The following is an 18,557-nucleotide window of genomic DNA, read 5'->3' on the forward strand; positions in this document are numbered from 1 at the left end:
GAACTGTAAAAGTATTTTCCTTTTTATAGCAACATTATTACAACTTTATATATCATCCCTAATGAAGTTATATGTCAGAGAACCAAAGTGAATGATATAGCTCGCTAAATCAGTAAGCTTAAGTGGCAGTGGGCCGGACATGTCTGCAGAAGGGTTAATGGCCGAGTTAATGGAGCAGAGTTGTTCTAGACTAGTACGCACTGCGACAAGATGGACAGACAACCTGAGAAAGATGGCCGGCAGCGGCTGGATGCAGGAGGCACAAGTTGGCGTGCATAAGGGGAGGCTTGTAGATGCGTGTAACGTGATCATGATAACAACGTGTACTTTATACCAAGGACCAATAACACGAGAGGACTTCTAATCTACATACTACAGCCCGTAGATTTCAAAAAGGTGAAAATTCTATCTTACGTCTAGATGGAGCTGATGGAAGAGGCCGTGGATATCAATTCGTCCCTCTTTAATATGTAGTAAAAGAAGTAATTTTTTTCCTTGTATTGGAGTATTTAGTAGGAGTACGACGACCCCCAAGAGATTGATTCAAGTATTGATCATGAGCTAAAATTATTTTAAAGCGTATCAATAGATGGCATTGCTTTACAAACTAAATTTATAAGTTAACGCTTTCTAATAGATTCCTAGATGGCGCTAATCCTAAACAAAATAGAATAGCCGGCACTTCACGAAAATCTGTTCAATAAGCGCCATCTAGTTGATTTGTTTGTTATCACGAAAAATTTGAGTGACTTTGATAAATTGCAGCGTGTCAATGTAAAACAAAGAAGGATGGCGAAAGCTGCCCAAACAATGACCAAGAGCCGTTCACGGACTTTGCTCGTATAATTTTGCGTTTTAGTTTATGTCTAGTTATCAATATATTTTTATATATTTTTAGAAGTCGGGAATAAAGAAATTGTAAAATATTGTATTTCAGAATAGATTGAAGAACACAACGCAATTGATACAGTTCGAACATGATTAGGTAACGTTCTTGTACGTACGTTTCATTTAAGCATGATTCAATATTTACCTACCTGAAGTATGGGTTATTTTATAGTACACACATAAAACATTTATGACGTAAAAAATGAAACTCAATATGACAAAAATATTACACAGACAATATTTAAATGAGAGATAATGAACGTTGCAAACGAACGTTTTGAAAACAAACTTCTTGCCAATCTGCAGTGAAATACAGGACAAAGTTATAAACTATGTCATCTTTATAACCCCAGCTTCTACAGGCTCTACTCAATTAGCTTTTTTGATGCTTTGATAATGAGTCGCAAGTATTGATAGGTCTCCTTAATGTACTCGTAGCGACATCTGGTATACCCATAGGCACTAAATACACGACCACGCTGTTATCGCAATTCGCAGTCCTCGAGTTTTGATTCATGCTCTATACCCAGCAAGTTAACAAAAATATAAACAGAGTAATAGCTACTCTACTTCCAAGTAGATTGAGTGAGTCCGGTCTGCACCAAGTTCAAAGTAGTGTTGCCAATCGAGAGGCCACTATCGATACACTATGGATTAACCGACGATAATGAGATACTTATGGAATAGTATCGATATACTATCGATAGTATCGATACTATCGATACCATAGAACTATCAATAGTATTGATAACTCGTAATACAACCAATAGCATTGGCCCTGAGTATTGCAAAAACAATCGATACTTGCGATACTATCGATATTATTGATTCTGACTATCGCATGAACTGTCGATACTATCGATAGTATTGCCCTGTCGATAGTTCTGTATCACGCATTACTATTGCGTTATACACGACTCTCGATTGCGCAAAGCTGTCTACAGTATCGACCCTGACTATCGCATAAATAATCGATACTATCGATAGCTTTGCGCAATCGAGTGTCGTGTATAACGCAAGAGTAATGCGTGATACAGAACTATCAACAGGGCAATCCTGATCCTGACTATCGCATAAATAATCGATAGTATCGATAGTATTGCAAGTATTCAATATTATTGCTATTTTTACGCAGTCGATTCTACAGATGTTTTTCAATGTCAACTGTCGATAGTGAAACTATTAATTTTTTTTTTTGCAACACTAGTACAAAGAACTGTAAGACTGAAAGTACTGTTAGACTCCAATGACAGCCGAAACCTGACGATTGCCTAGAGGTGTTAAGAAAATATTTGTAATTATACCCTTTTTATAATATGTAACACGTAACCCTTAAGGCTGTTTTAAGTTTTCTAAAACTGGGTTGGAAGGTATTAGAAATATTAGGTACAATAAAATATTAGGTACCTGTGCCAAAAATTAAGACTCAATTAAAATTTTTGTAATTCGGTATAAGTATAATGGACTCTAATGTGTAGTAAAATTACGTAAAACGAACTACTTTTAAATAAATGTGCTTAAAGACGAACTTTATGTTGATTTTTATTTGTGTTTAAAAAAGTGCAGGAGTTGAAAATGTAGATGTGTTCCCAATTTTTCTATAAAACATGACGTCATCAAACAAACAATTTTTTCTCAATTTTTCCATACAATGATATAACTCGAGCCCTCATCTCATTCGCGGACAAGAGTGAGTGCTTCGTGATACGGCACCACAAAATTCCGTAGTACAATTTAAACAATTAATCCGTAGTATAATTTAAGTGCTAACTTAATTAAAGCTATTTTTTTAGAAGTGTTAGTAATTAAAGTTACTAACACTTCATTTATTCCTGTTGTCCGTAATAAAGATTTATTGTTATTATTGACGTCATGAAACAATATCAGTCATTCGCGGATGCGATCATTTAGAATTGAAAGCCAGGAAGTATTGATTAGGTACCCATTTTTAATTTATCACTTTATATACATGATGTTACCATTTGCTTTTTGTTAATATTAAATTAAACAGTCAAAAGATCTATACATTGATTATTATGTACTTTCTAACGTATATGTTTGGGTGGACTTGTGCTTCTCCAGCATTACGATCATTTCGTTCCTTTCCAATTGTTTCGCGTAGTCCAAAGGTGTTAACCCGGTAATGTCTTTACTGTCGTGAGCGTTGCACCGTTCTGCAAGGTAAATGACCGCGTCGGGGCAGTTGCAAAGGACAGCCTGAAAATGTAATTGAATTATCAAGAAGTCAGCATTCATTATTTAATTTATTCATTTATTTATATCAGGCATCTATAAGTAGTTGGACACGACACGGACGAGCGGCAAGAACAAATTTATTAAAATGTATGAAGCACGCCACGAGGCGCCGCTCTAGGCTCAATTTATATTGCGGCGGAACCGTAACGTTTTGTAATGATACTGTACATAGCATAATGAACTTTATGCTCAATTGTGTATTGTACTAAATAGATACCAGCCAAAATCTTCCGCGGAATTTTCGCGCGTGTTCAAGGTAGCTCACGCATTCCGCGGAAGATTTTGGTTCGTATCTAGTTTGTACGTTATACGATCGACTATAAAGTTCATTATGCTTGCAGTGTCGTGACAAAAATTTTCGCGTGCGATTTATACGTAGCAGTGATGCGAGAGGCTAGGCGGAAACAAATGTACGAGCGAAAGAAGGAGATGCCACGACCCAGAGCAGCGGCAGCGCAGACAGCGGCGAGCGAGTGACGGTCGCAGAAACAAAATATTTTATATTGTTCGGAGCGGATTTTTTCTAAAGTGGTGACAACCGTTCTGGATTTGATATGGTGTGTGTTTCAAATGTACGTCTACGTGTTGAAAAATATAATCAAAAATTTGTACAGTCATTAGCGTGTATTCATAAAACTTTTCAGCATATTTCTTGTACAACAAGTTACAGTTTTCGCCATATTTATAACGCTCTTTGTTCAATTTTTGGATTCCGTCCATGAAAAGCAAAGCTAAAGCCAACATAGTTTACATAATACCCTGCTGAAGATCTACTGAACTGCCGCACTTCAGATTTGATTAAGGCGGATAGAGCAATCGTCTACCAACCTTGTGTAAAGGGGTTTGCTTCAGCTCATCAACAGTTTCGAAGTCTGCACCAGCCAAGGCCAAAGCATGTAATTTCTTCACGCAGTTGCTTCTAGCTGCGAATGATGTCAGTTCAGCTACCGCCATAGCATCAACTGAAGCTAGATGGGCGCCGCATTGTATCAATAGATCGACGATAATTAAATCATTCTTGCGTACTGCTGTCAGGAGAGGTGGTTCGCCAAACCTATTGACAAAAACGGACAAATGGCGCTTCATATCATCACACATATATTTTACGTAAAAAGTTATTCAGCAGAAGTACAAGCAGAAACAAACATTTACAATGACTTCACAGGGTATAACGTAAAGCACATAGAACATAAATAAACACATATTCCCAAAAATCCCAAACAGACATAAGACTGCAGTACTAATTAATATGTTTTAGTTTGTTCTAATTTCTATTATTAATTAATAACAAATTGAACTTAATAAAAATTCATTCAATAAAATAATTTGTAAAACTTAATGTTGCGTAAATTGGAATGTTTCTTTGTAAAATTAAAAATAAGGTATTTAATTAATAACTATTGCAACTATAGTGAAAAAATAGGGTGGTTTGCATCAATATTAGACACAACTGGTTCAAGACTGTACCACCTCAGTCAACCGTGACCATGGGACCTGTAAAGGGCCCGAAACATTTGTTTTTTTGTTTGGTTTGTTTGAAAAAACAAATATACGCGATTTAAATCCGGAAAAATAGTTTCATTTCCTATAAACACATATTTGCAAAGAAAAACGTAAATCTTAAACTGATCGTACATACCTGCAACAGTTTGGGCTGAAATGGCACTGACAAAGTATAAAAAAAGTGTAAGTAATGTAAGTAGTAGAAGGTATTTTTGAGGTTCGAATATTTGACGAAATCTCTTTTGAATCCCAATTTATGTTCTTTAGTATCTATTAACGAAGCCTTGTGCTGATCTTTAGGTTGTAAGTTTGATTATTTCACATGTAATTTGTTAACCTATGAAATAAACTTTCTGGCAAATTAAAAAATTTAAGTAAGCTAAGTTTTACCTGGTTTTCAAATGCACATTCGCTCCGTTCTTAAGCAAGAACTCTACCATTTTCACATTGCCGTTTAGGACGGCCTCGTGAAGTGCGGTGTAGCCTTCCGAGTTCTGTGCATTCACATCTGCTCCCATATCTGGAACATTATAGATGCTGTAAACATTAAATCGTATTTTCTCTTTAACATGAAATGTTACAGAGATGTAAGCAGGTATTCTTCAAGGTGTAATTTCACATTCGTATAAATATTTTATGGCTTTGGTTACCATTTGGTTTGGTTGGTTAGCATTTTAGGGGTCGTATTATGAAATCTTATAAGAACATCAATATTTATTGAAAGTCTAAGTCAAATAATTATAAACAAACTTAAATGCTATGGAATACATTTTGAATTAAATTTGTGTGGAATCTAGAGACATGTCGTCTTTCCATACATCTTTATCTAACACGTAGTCTTTAATTTTGTAATATGATTTTTCAATCAAAATATTTTTGATGTTTTTTTTAAACTTAGGAAATTATAATATTAATATAATATGCTCCGGAATGTTATTGTAAAAACGTATACAGTTTCCCTTAAAAGAGTCGTTTACCTTCGTTAAACGACATCTTGATACCATGAGTTTGGACTTAGCTCTAAGGCTAACATGGATATCTTCTTTCTTATTGACATTATGTACGGGCATATAAAATATTTGAGTAAATCATATAGTAGTAGAGTTAAATTAGATTAGAGATTTAATTTATAGTAGATTTAAATCATCTGAATTTTAGATTGTGGGCGTAAAACATAAAAAAATTCATTAAAAGTAACTAGCATTACTTGTATATAAATATTCGACGACGGCAAAAATAAAAGAATTGACACTTAACCATTTGTAATCATCATCGTTAATTGCAATTGCAAAGGTCTCGTAAACAATCTCATCAAATAACAACATCTTTTAACAGTTTAATGTAACTAACAACTTTACTGTTGCGGTCAAGATATCAATATAACATCGGATTGTACGCACCAACATTATAGATCAATTATATTTTCAACAGAATTTGAAAGATGGTCGGTGTTGAGTGAATCAGATTGAAATGGATATGTTTGACCTTGATAATTCTTGTTTACGATTTGATAGAAGAAAGTCATAAATGAGGCAATAGGTTGAAAGAACGTAGATAATATACAGTGTCAGCACATTTATACAAAAGCGTGTTTATGTCCTTGCAATAACTGCCTCCGTGGCTACCATGCTGAACTGCCACACAGAGCCATTTATTTGTATGGCCTACATTTATTTCTCTCGTGGGTTTAAGTGTATTTTGTGGTTGTCTATGCGTGTGTCCATGGCACCCGCGATACAAGGTTTCCTTAGTGCGGGACTATGAGCGTGTGCATTATTATTATTATCTATTTTAGATTCTCGCCTCTCACGTGGCCCAAAAGATATCTAATTATTATTAATAACACATTCTAACATCCTGTCATACATTTGACAGAAGTAAATCACAATCTGAACTGCCTTAACTTGATCAGTATTTCACTTTCGCCAGTTCGTAAGCTGATTTTTTATTTTAACATCTATAATATTTTAAGCTTTTGTTTTTTAAACATTCTTTTCTTTTCAATTTCATGTATTAGTCATAAGGCCCTTTAGAACTGTGAATTTCATTGTTATTAATGTTGTGATTTCCGGACTTGAAGAATATTCAAAACGTGATTATTTAAATTTTGTAACTTTTTTGTTAGGTGTATCATAATGAGGGTGAAGTGTTCATTGAAACAAAATCTAAGTTTATTTCCCTCGTGAGTTTGGGTGTAACTTGTGGTTATCTATGTGTCCATGGCACCCGCTATATACAATTTCCTTAGTGTGGAGCTATGAGTGTGTACATTGTCTTTTTCATTCATGGTACTTTGAGCATAAAGCTTTTTCTAACGTTAAATTTATGAAGGTGTTAATGTAAATGTCAATGTTGAATACTTAACTACAAAAAATTTGTTTGAGGAAAAATTTTTAATTTGATTTAAATTCATAAAGCACTCTGTTACAAGCAGCGGAAAGTTTCGGTATTTTGTAGTACTGGTACGCTATGATGGCCGTTTTGACGTTTGCCCGCTCATCAAGTTTCGTATTCATTCGTAACTACATTGATGGAGCTAATTGCTGCATATTCTTGTCAATAGTGACGTGCAGAAAATGTTTGGAATGTACCTATAATTTTAGGACACAACTCGGCATTTGTTTTATAAAGGGATTCTAAGCGCTCAGTTACACGAGGAGAAAGATTTCGCGCGACCACCGCGCAAGGACTACCCAGTTACCACGCCTTCATGTACATTAATGGCAAATCTGAATTCTATTTACTAGGCAACAACATTTAAATCTTTCTGAATAATAATACCGCGTGGGCCGCTTAGACCAAATTCCAGCCAGTCTCGCCCGCGTGCCCGAGACGCTAATTCAAATTAAAACGTAAAAGCTAAATAAATAGAGCGTATTTTGCCATGACAGTTAGACGCCGCACGCGGTTGCTGCGCGGCGGCCGCCGCGGACTCCGCTCTTCGACCGCGCAGCGGCCGCCGTAGACTCCCTCATGCCGAGTGGAGCTGTTGCTGCAGAGGGTAAGCGCGATGGCATTCGAGTCGAATAAATGCGCCTTAATGGTAGTCACTTATGGGATCGCTGGCCAGCGCCACCGGCAATCAAAATTGGCGATATATTAAGTAAAAAAAAATATTTTCGTTTTAATAAAACGTTTTAATTAGCTACCCCTTGCAATACTAGTTATAATTTTTTTTAAATTATAGATACGACTCGCATTTGATTATATTTTGTTCGATAATGAATTGAGATTTGACCTCACTATTGTAATCGGCAACACGGCTATCATAACGTGCCAGTACTGTAGAGGAAATAATAAAAAATCGTTTGGGCAAAACAGCACCATTGTGGACTGTAAAACCCTTAATCCTAATTTTACAATTACAGGACAATACAATTGTTCAGAGCCCCAATTCTACTAATTTTCTGGAAACCACTGACTATTGTAACTTCATTCAGACTCCGCTGAGATCATATTGCAATTAGAACAAAATTTGTTATTCTGCTAAATCTAATTGCAATGGCGTTCATTCATTCAATAACTAATGATCAATGTTGCCTAACTAAACCTACCATGAAATTACTATGAATATCTTAATTTTATATCAATTTTCCTGGCAATTTAGCCTTCAAATGAAACAATATTAGTAAACTACTAGTTATTGAAAAGAAGAATGCCAAAAAATTGCAATGGCAGTCATTACTCTTATCTTTTAGCCAAGTATATAGCCAGAAATAGAGACGAAATAAGGGCCAGCCATCCCTGGCTACTCATCAGGCAAATGGGCCTTACATAACTTTTAAATATCAACTCTCGTTTGCGCTGAAATCACAAATTAGAAAACTGAAATAGTACAGCACCAACAAAGACCTGTGTACGTCTCCGTATATTCCAAAAATATTCTTTCTGTGATTATTGTAATAAACATTAAATGTCTAACTATGGGGGCTGTTCCATTCGGCGGTGTGGGAAAAACAGAAAACATCTAAGTACAAAACAAACGGAATCACATTTCATCAGTAATTAAATATTAAATACATGATTTTGCAATTTTCGTCCATTATAGCAAAGCTCAAGTTAAACTGGTCGATTTGAAGTGAAACAATTGACGACACCCGTCAAGTAATGATTTGGCAGTTTGGCAGAATAGTTTTCAAACAAATTAAATGGCATTTCATCTCTATTTCTTTTCTCTTTTTCTTTCAAAATACCAAACGTACAAAATCCTGCCATTGACTCTATCGACACGCAACTGAAATGATTAGAAATTAGCAGACTTGGGGCCACGGATAGCTCACCTATTAATTTCTTCAAAGTGACACAATCATCGTTTTCAACAGCACTTTGGAGAAGAGAAGAGAAAACGTTTTCAGTTAGAATTTTATTTGGCTGAACGTCCAGGGTCTTCGCCAGTATGTCTATGAATGTTTCACCCTTGAATAGAAATATAATGGCATTGGTATGTATATAATACTAGTTATACTAAAATATCAATTTCATATACTCGAATTTTAGTACATATTTAAAACTGTAGATGACGACACTTGGGTAACATAAAAAAAAAAAATTTAGGAATGTTCATTTAAAATCCATTTGCAATTGGACGTAGTTAAACAAAAAGGAGCCAACGCACATCCAGTCACTTTCGAGATATGGCAGTTTGAAGTTTAAAAGTGTTTCTCACTCTCGTTTTATTTTCATAACTTATAATGTCACGTAACTCCAGAGATATTTATTTATGTTTATATATTCGATATTTTTGCTGATTGAAGAGGTCAGACTTTAGGAACCGTTTGGTACATATAACTCTTTTTTTGATAATTTTGTGGATTGGATCCTTTTTGCTTTACTACGTCCAATTGCAATAGGTGAAAACAGTGAACTGTCGCTGAAAAGCATTGACTTACAATTATATGGACGTCGGGTCCGCGCTAAAAAGTGTCCGAACTTATAGGGCGTTAAAATCGTATACAGAGCGTCATTCACGCTTTAGTCTTCGTTTGTTCGACTGACAGCGCAGCAAGCAAAATTAGACAGTACTGCGATGACGTTACAATTTAAATTCAACGTTTAAATTTTTCATATTCCTTTACATGTCACTACGTTTAAATAGGTTGATTTGGGACATTTTTTTCGTGGTTTTTGTATTAGACCCGTCGTCGTCCATTTATTTGTAAGTCAATGCTGAAAAGATAACAAATCGAAGGTTTCTTTTTTTGATTTGTTACTTTGCAATAAATTGTATTGATGGCATTTATTTGAATATATTCTCGAAACTAAATAACGTTTTAGGATTGACTATTACTTTAAAATATTAAAAGTACAGACTCAGCTTCATCATCGCATTCATCAGCGATAAGAACCAAAATAAGCTAAGGTATGGCGCGTTCCCATTATCGTAACATTTTATTTACCGTTAGACGACTGTCGCGTCTAGCCTGCTCCCATATCACGATTTTCACGACCATCTGTCGTGACTGCGTCGTAGAAGTTTATTTTATCGTCGAACGACTGTCGTGTCTAGGTATTCCCACTAGATCGTCAAGGCAATTTATCGGTTCACGGCAGCCGCCTTGTCGTTTGCACGACAGAATCGTTAGAAAGCTGCGATTATTTCTTGTTACATTTTTATCGTGACGTTTTATTTATCGTCTGAGGACTGTTGTTCTAGCTCTTCCCATTGTTACGACAGCAGAGTAGTGAACGACAGTTAATCGTGTTGTTCTATGTGTGAATAACTTCATATAAATATACAAGCCACGACACTTTAAACTGCACGACTATCTGTCGTCACGATTTAATGAGAACGCGCCCTTACGAATTCAACATTTCGTTGTATAAGATTGAGCATCTGTATTAGTATTATTTATCTGTGGTTATATTAGGGAATTACCACAGTTATTAACGCAGAATTAGCTTGAGCCAGTCAGAGAAATCATTAAACCCAGTAATAAGACGTTGCGCGTTTCACTTGGACCGCCGAAACATATAACGTCTCTTTCTTATTACATGTACACAATTTTTTTTAAGATCTATCTGTCTATGTGTAGTGACTCCCTAAGTAACGAGACTTAGTAGCAGTAGAGCTGCGTGTGAACGGTTCGTCCAGGGAAGTACTGCTTCCAAGCAGTAATGTGAGTATTACTGCGTTTTGTACTTGAACGGTAAAGGTGCTGGTGAAATTACAGGCACATGGGACTTCTTAGGGTGACGAGTGCAGCGTCACTGGCCCTTAGATCTTTGCGGTATTAACAGGGCGTATATAGAGGATCAAGTTATTTTCTTCAATTGATTATTGTATTTTGAAAGTGATTATAATGAGTTAAGTTTTTGACTTTAGAAGCATTCGTAACAAATTTGTTGGCACTGTATAGAAAGCAGAAGAAGTTTCATTAACAGGAAATGTTGAAGTCTTCAAGAGTCAGCATAATTAGTATTGGATTAGAATATAGAGATACTTTGCAAGAAGAACGTATAAAAACCATGCCGAAAAATTACAAATATTTAAATATTATTTAGAAATAAATATTTTTATTATGAAACTTACATAGGTACTTATAGCAAATGCAACTATTTTTTTTATTCTAAATCGCATCGTGTCTATTTGTTTTTATAAACAAACTAACGTGTCGGGCCATTCACTATAAAAAATAGTTTCATTTCCTATTTATAACAATCGCGAAAACCGAAGAACTCAGTAAATTTTCATAGAATTTTGATAGAAAAATCAATACTTTTTATTCATTCGTTTATTCATTCATTTATACTTTTCATTGAAGACGTCCAAATATATTCGCAATACTTATAAAGTACTCTGGTACTTACGTCGAGTTGTTCGGGCACCGAACCCGAGTTAGTTAATTCTCCTCTGAGATTCTTGGCCATCATCTGAAAATTTAAAGATAGTTTGGTAGATGAATAGAAATAATTAGACTATATCTCGTTTCTTGCATGTATTTCAATTTTGTTTCAAAGCCAAAAAAAGCATTAAGTACTTCTTTTTTCTCCTGGAAACTGAGTTCGGTTTTCGAGAGGACATAGGAGAGTTTCGTCAACGCTGCTTCTGGTGTCATGTCGAAGCCTGATACCACTCCGAATTCTTCCAATTGCTGTAAAATTATATTTTATTATATTTATTAGAACTTGTTATGTAGTGTATTTTTGAAGATATTCTTTGGTTGCAAATGGGGTGCATATCCCCAATTTTTATCCTAAGGCTACCCGGAAGAAATTGCTACATAGCAATAAGGCCGCCGGATGTACATTAACTTGGCACTTTTTATACTTATGTTACTGTCTATGAAGTCACTGTAAAATTATGTGCAATAAAGAGTATTTCATTCTTCATTTAATTATATTATTTTACTATCGTGATACACGTTTATTTTTGTGAAATTCCTCCACTAGTTTACTATAATTATTAAAGACGAACACAAAGAAGCTTTCTGTGTGTTGACGTATCCATCCACCATCTACATTATTCTATGTTTTTGTTGTCAAACATTATTTAATTCCGTTAAAACAATGGGGACGACAATTCCATTTTTGAAATCGTCGATCTCATTCATGATCAGACATGAATTCTAATTCCGCATACCTATTGTTAATTTCTATTATTTATTTTTAAGTATTTCTATTTTATTTATTTTATTAAGTGTAATTTACTAACATAGTCCTAAGTTTTTTGTTTGGAGGCAACTACTGGGAGGTACTCAGGGCAACAACTTTGTAATTTAATAGGTCATTGACGTCAGTCGTTAATCAGCACCCCATCAGTCGCTTACTTTGATCAATCACTTTCTTTGATCAGTCATCATGTGAATGATGATTAATTATGCGGGTATTTTATTGTATTACTTTGATAGTAATTAACACCCCTAAATTCCGTGTTTGGCGACCCAATACCATTTACCGAAAAAATGCACCTGTCATAGAATCTTCGGGAGACATGTTGTTTCTAAACTATGCGTTATCTTAAACTACCTACAAAAAAAACAAAGTAAAAAGTCGTTGAAAAACCAAGTACAAAGACACGACGCAAGCACATAGAAAAATTCGTGTGAGGTCCGTTGGTTCATTCCGTGGCTTAGTTGGTATAGCGTCTGGCACGGTATGCAAGAAGACGTCGGTTCGAATCCGACCGGATCGAAGGAATTTTTTCTGAGTGTTCGATCTTTGTATTAATAATTATAACAAACTAGTGGAGTAATTTCACAAAAAATAATTGAATATCAATTCAATAAAAAAAATTTAATTACCTACAACAACTTAAGAAAAGTAAAGTTTTCTAAATGACCCTGTCAGGAGTTTAACTCATATTATCTGTTTTTGGTAGCATAATCGGGAGATCGTTTTTTTTATACTAGTCTATTTTTCAATGCATTTACAAATAGTTTTAATTTACACTACAAGAATTTACTAACTTTAAAACGAAGAAGAGTTTATTTTAATGAGATCAACATTTGAAACTAAAATTTCTGTTAACTTGAGCTGAATAGTTGAAATTTTAATAAATGTAATGTAAAAATAAATAAATTGGTTCTTGGAGGTCTGCAGACCACCTCCACGGTTCGGTTTCTTATTTTTGATTAAATTTGATTATTTATTACAATTCGTTAAACGACCAGCATTTACCCATAGATTATACAAAAAAAAGGGGAGATATGTTATATGTTATAGGGCGTGTCTCGTGTCGCCGCGATATGATCAAAATGATCATATCGAGATGATATGCTTACAAACATCGCCACAGTGACATGGCGATCGTTGTACATACAAGATCTCTCGTAAAACGTGAAAATGCCAAGTTGTTGCGATACACCTTGTAAAAATTTGAAAGAAAACAAAAATTTTAAAACCAGTGAGATAACATTCCACCGGCTATTTGCATTTTTAGTTACTATTTCTATTATTATTCAATGTTTTCTTTTTATCTCCGTAGAAATTTCGAGACTCAAATGTTGATGTTCATTTACGATGACTGATGTTTATCGACAATAAATTTTTACTGAAATGTTTGAATTTCTTACTATGATTTTTGTAATTAAAGTCCCTAAAACATCGAAGCGAAAAGCATTCAAGTTAAATTGACTTCTTTTATTTTATTATTATTATTATTACTAAACATTTTTTTTTCGAGTAACTTTAACACAACTCATATTTCGGACAACCGTTTCAATTTCATGTCAGTTTGTATGTTGCTGTTGCTTGTTTTAAATTCCATTATACTCGTAGATTAAACGTAGAGTATTTTTAATTTTTAAGTTTTTCCAATGAGTTTAAAATAAAAGAAGTTTAGATTGAAGCTGCAGGAAAATCGAAAGATTGGTTTTCTTATTACTATTTCTTTCAGACTTTGTTTCAATTTCCATAGCCAATGCATTTAAAAAATAAATAAAATAAAATCGGCTTTATTTTACATGTGTGTGCAAAATAAATTAGAAACAATTATAGAAAATTACATAAATCCTTCATAAAAAAAACAACATAGTTTAATTTTTTAAATTCGTTGATGGTTCGAGTTTACTTTTGACAGTGACAGCTTCACCAACCCGTGGTAACGTATAATGGAAAACTGACACTGGCCCAAGCCTAGTGGCCGCCTTTAAGAAAATAATAATATTTTATATTAATATATTAATTTAATAATACACCAGTACCAGTGTAGATATAGTATGAAAAATTGAATATTTTTTAATATTAAAAACAGCCACATGGTTTCTAACTATCGATTAGGTAGGACCACATCCCTCGTTGAGTAGCGTCAGTTTACGGTTAGAGACAGCGGTTTTATTTCAATACTCACGACCATGCAAGTTTGTGCGGGCACGTAGCCGCCGCGGTTGCGGGCACGAAACCGTTGCCATTGCGGAACAGACCGCGAAGTTAGTGGGAGTTAATTGCAAGTCGCGCGGTTAATTGAGAACTCACCCCGCGTGCGAGGGCGACGACGACGACCGCCAAGCGCGCAGGTCATCGCGTCCTGCGCGGTTCTACTAGTACCCCGCCGCGGCAACCGCGAGCAACCGTCACCACTACAGGCGTAAAATGCGCCGTGAAACGTGCTACTAATTTTACATACTTAACTGTTACATTCTACAGATGCCGCGGCCCCGCGACAGACGCGGGTGAGAACCGCTCCGTGAGTTCTTAGTGTAACGAAAAATGAGTTTCAGCGCCATCTAACGTGTAATAGTTAGTAACTCGGCCCTTTTAGGGTAAGTGTCCACTTAATAACTTTTTATATTCATCATCATTAAGTTAGGAAGTGTTTTATATTAATGTACCTGATTTTCTATATATACCTTATAATTGTTACAGCCTTACTCCTTTCTTCTTTGTTACCATTTCTTCTTAACCCGACTTTAAATAAATTTGTGGACCGGAAGTTTTCTGTTATACTGCCGTAAACCTGGTCATGGCTTGTAAGGGCGCGTTCCCACTATGTCGTGAAGACAGATTGTCGTGCAGTTTACAGTGTTGTGGTTTGTCTATCTATTTAAATGAAGTTGTTCACATATAGCACGACACGATTAACTGTCGTTCACGACTTTTTATCGTTACAACGACAAACTTCACGTTTTATTTATCGCTGTCCGCACTTATTCTGCTCCCTGCCCTCCCCTCTCGTACCCCGCGCCCTCTGCCCGCTTTGCAGTAGCGTTGGGTCGTAGCCAGAGATGGGCAAGGAGGCTGTCGTGAAACGATAAATTGTCGTCACGATCTAGCGGGAACAGATAGTCACGACAGTCGTTCAACGATAAAAAATCGTCCACGACAGATAGTCGTGATATGGGCACAGGCTAGATACGACAGCCGTTCAACGATAATAAAACGTGACGACATAGTGGGAACGCGCCCTTAGGGTTACAACCCTTTCAAGACTACTTCCGTTCTGGGGCTCTACTACCGTTCTCTGTCCTACATCTGTCCGAAACAATTATTGTCAAATAAAGTACTCTATTAATACTCGATTAAATTAAAAGACGCATGATGAGAATGAAGCTTCATACTTAACATTGTTTTTTAATTTAGTCGAATATTACTTATTTCACAAAAATTGTTTCAGACGAATGTTGGACGGAGATCGTGAGTTGATCCCCAGAACCTGACACGAGTCATAAGCGATACTATTTTTTTCGCATTATCGCTTGGAAGCAGAAATGGGAAAAACTGCTTATTTTTTTAAACGTTTAAATAAGCGTGCTTTTTAAACGTTTTTCACTCAAACGCTTGTTAGTTTGAAGCTAACAAAACCGTTTAGAAAACATTTAAGCGCATGGACTTTTATGTTAAAAAAAGCTTGCAACGTTGTGTTGTTAGCGAAACGCAAGAGTAGACCACTAAAGGTTTTAAGACAAGTAACTTTTTTTTGTAAAACGAGTTATATTTTTATTTATGACATGACATTATTATATTAACATTTTGTTCATTGGCGTTTAAAAGCGTTCAAAAACATAAGTTGTTTAACTTTTGTAGTTTAACTTTTGTAGTTGTTAACCGTTGAAATAGAAAAAAACTGCGTATGTGCGCTTCTGCCTGACTGACCACCCTGAAAACGTTATTGTATTGTACACGTGGGCTGTTATAAGCACATTTTGTATACTTAACCCACAGGTAACTCAGGTAAAATGATTGGCTGTAAACTTATAAAAACGTAATCGAATTTTCAGCGAAACAATATCTACAAACCAGTCAGGCGTAATTCACTTTTTTCCAAGAAAAAAACTTTATCTCGAATGTTACAAAAATGCAAATGCATTGTTTATGACAAGGACGGCAGTATACATATCTTTAGACATAAATATAGGTACTAGCACCTTACCTTTCCAGATTCATACAAAGGGGAGACGGATCCAGTATTGCATTGGGTAATATTGACGAAGATAACTCCTCTCTTTACTGCCTGCTTTATTACATCGATCAGGTCCGGTCGGTTCGACGGGATGTTGCCTGCTCCATAGCTTTCTAGTACCACCCCTGTTGGGACAAGCATGATAATGAATTTTTGACGCTCAATACACGCTCAATCTAAACGAGAACTAATTGGGTCTCGTTTTCATTCACAATCCTGCGAATTTATGTATATAATAACTGTAACTCAAAACCCGCCATTTTAGTCCAATTTAGGCAAAAGTAAGGGATATTGGACCGGCAACTAAATTGGACCACCCTCAAACCGCATTTTTTAAATTGATTTATTAGTATAACCCAGCGTATGCGTTAACTTCATTGCATATTGGCCACGTTGTTTTAATTGTGATATTGAACGTCCGTGTTTTGTTCCGAAAAATCTTTTTTAGTTTTTTTATGTAAATTCCATAGATCCGTTTTAAGAGTGTAGTTAACTTAAAGGTAAGCATACGAGTACAGTGTTTGTAATTTACAGCATAGAAGTGTAATTTATCTACAATCAACTTACATGATACTATTGCCGGCATTTATAGGTTATATTTTGTTACATTTGTTTTTATAATAAATACTGTTGGTTAAAATGGACCAACACAGTGTGAAATGAATGGATGTTCAAATGACCTTGGACGATTCAAATAGCAGCCTTGGATCAGAAGACAAGGATAATAAATGTGCTAAATGCAAAAGAAATTACCATGATTAAGAGCTTACAAGTTGATTGGACACAGTGTGCGCAATTCCATAATTGGAATCAAGAACCATGTAGGTACTCAAAATCCTGATTGATTGGACACAGTGTACGCGATTCTATAATTGGAATCAAGAACCATTTGCGATAATTGTCATAATGTGAAAAGCTTATTTTTTTTATTAGTAGGTTTGTTACCTAGACTATTTACTACGTATGTTATATAATGTTTCATTCTATTTTTTTATTTGTTTTACCTCAGAGCCTATTGAAGCCCAATTTAGCGAATCCGTGGTTCAAATTACAGAACCAGTCGACTAAATTGGAACAAAGCTCGGATCTCACATTTCGTTGATTTTTTAGATGTCTGTAATAATTTATGTTAATTAATGCTTAATAACTGCAAAGTGTAATAATTATTATATCATTACATACAACAGACGTCTGCAAAATATGATAAATATATATTTAAAGCGCGTCTGATTACATAATAAATATTATCTATTTTATTGAATATCATGATGTTTTTATTACTATGACATTCATATACTTTTTGAGACTCTCTCTCTTTTGGGACCCCACTAGTTTTATTATTAATACAAAGATCGACCAACAGAAATAAAAATTCTGACTGGACTCGAACCAGTGTCTGTTAACAAGCTACAGGCCTCTGGCTGGAGGTATACGCTCGCACTCCTTACGACATCCGAAACAATTACTGTCAATTAAGAAATATTCGATCAAATTAAAACACGCATGATGCGAATGAAGCTTCATACTTGACTTTGTTTTTGAATTTGGTCCAGAATGACTTATTTGGGAGTAATTGTTTCGGACATAGGACGCGAGTAGACCCCCTGACTCGGTCTGCTTGCTCTTATTATACTGTTACAAAACCATGAAAGTACATGATCCAAAATTTTCATAAATTTTTGTTTTCCACTCGTCTTGCTTGCCTTTATAATTTGAATTTCAATCCCCAAGTATATAACTTACTGATATGATTAAAAAGACAATGCATGTATATAATACGCTTAAACATTTTTTTAGTTAATAATTAGTACCTATGCCACAGGCTGTTAGGTATTACACAAAAAGAGGTTGTTATGGTACTCATAAAAACAAACATATCTTAATTTAACAACATTAATTTCAGTGCCCTGTTTTATCCGCTCACGCGATGCGCTCCTCCTACCGCAAAATGGCGGCTATTTGGTTTCGCAAATTAGAAAAGGATTCAGTTTAAATACAAGTTTTTATAAATAAAAATTATTATTCCACATTGCTAAATAAATACCCTCCGTACTACCAACAAAAACATCTCAAA

At 35.1% G+C, this 18,557-nt stretch overlaps 1 protein-coding gene across 1 annotated transcript in view; it reads right to left on the bottom strand.

Moving 5' to 3' along the window:
- Positions 1-2,823: 2,823 nt before the first annotated feature.
- The window catches only part of LOC113240271 (L-asparaginase-like), a 58,533-nt gene continuing 42,799 nt past the window's right edge, over positions 2,824-18,557 (bottom strand). Inside the window, exons 7-13 of the mRNA XM_026477529.1 lie at positions 16,454-16,642; positions 11,625-11,738; positions 11,455-11,517; positions 8,928-9,063; positions 5,038-5,167; positions 3,973-4,198; positions 2,824-3,105 (exon numbers count right to left, since the gene is read on the bottom strand). Coding sequence (XP_026333314.1) covers positions 2,923-3,105; positions 3,973-4,198; positions 5,038-5,167; positions 8,928-9,063; positions 11,455-11,517; positions 11,625-11,738; positions 16,454-16,642 — 1,041 coding nt within the window. The 3' untranslated portion in view covers positions 2,824-2,922. The remainder of the gene's footprint in view (positions 3,106-3,972; positions 4,199-5,037; positions 5,168-8,927; positions 9,064-11,454; positions 11,518-11,624; positions 11,739-16,453; positions 16,643-18,557) is intronic.

This window comes from Hyposmocoma kahamanoa, unplaced genomic scaffold (genome assembly GCF_003589595.1).
Source record: "Hyposmocoma kahamanoa isolate Upper Pololo Valley unplaced genomic scaffold, ASM358959v1 129, whole genome shotgun sequence".
Taxonomy (NCBI): Eukaryota; Metazoa; Arthropoda; class Insecta; order Lepidoptera; family Cosmopterigidae; genus Hyposmocoma; species Hyposmocoma kahamanoa.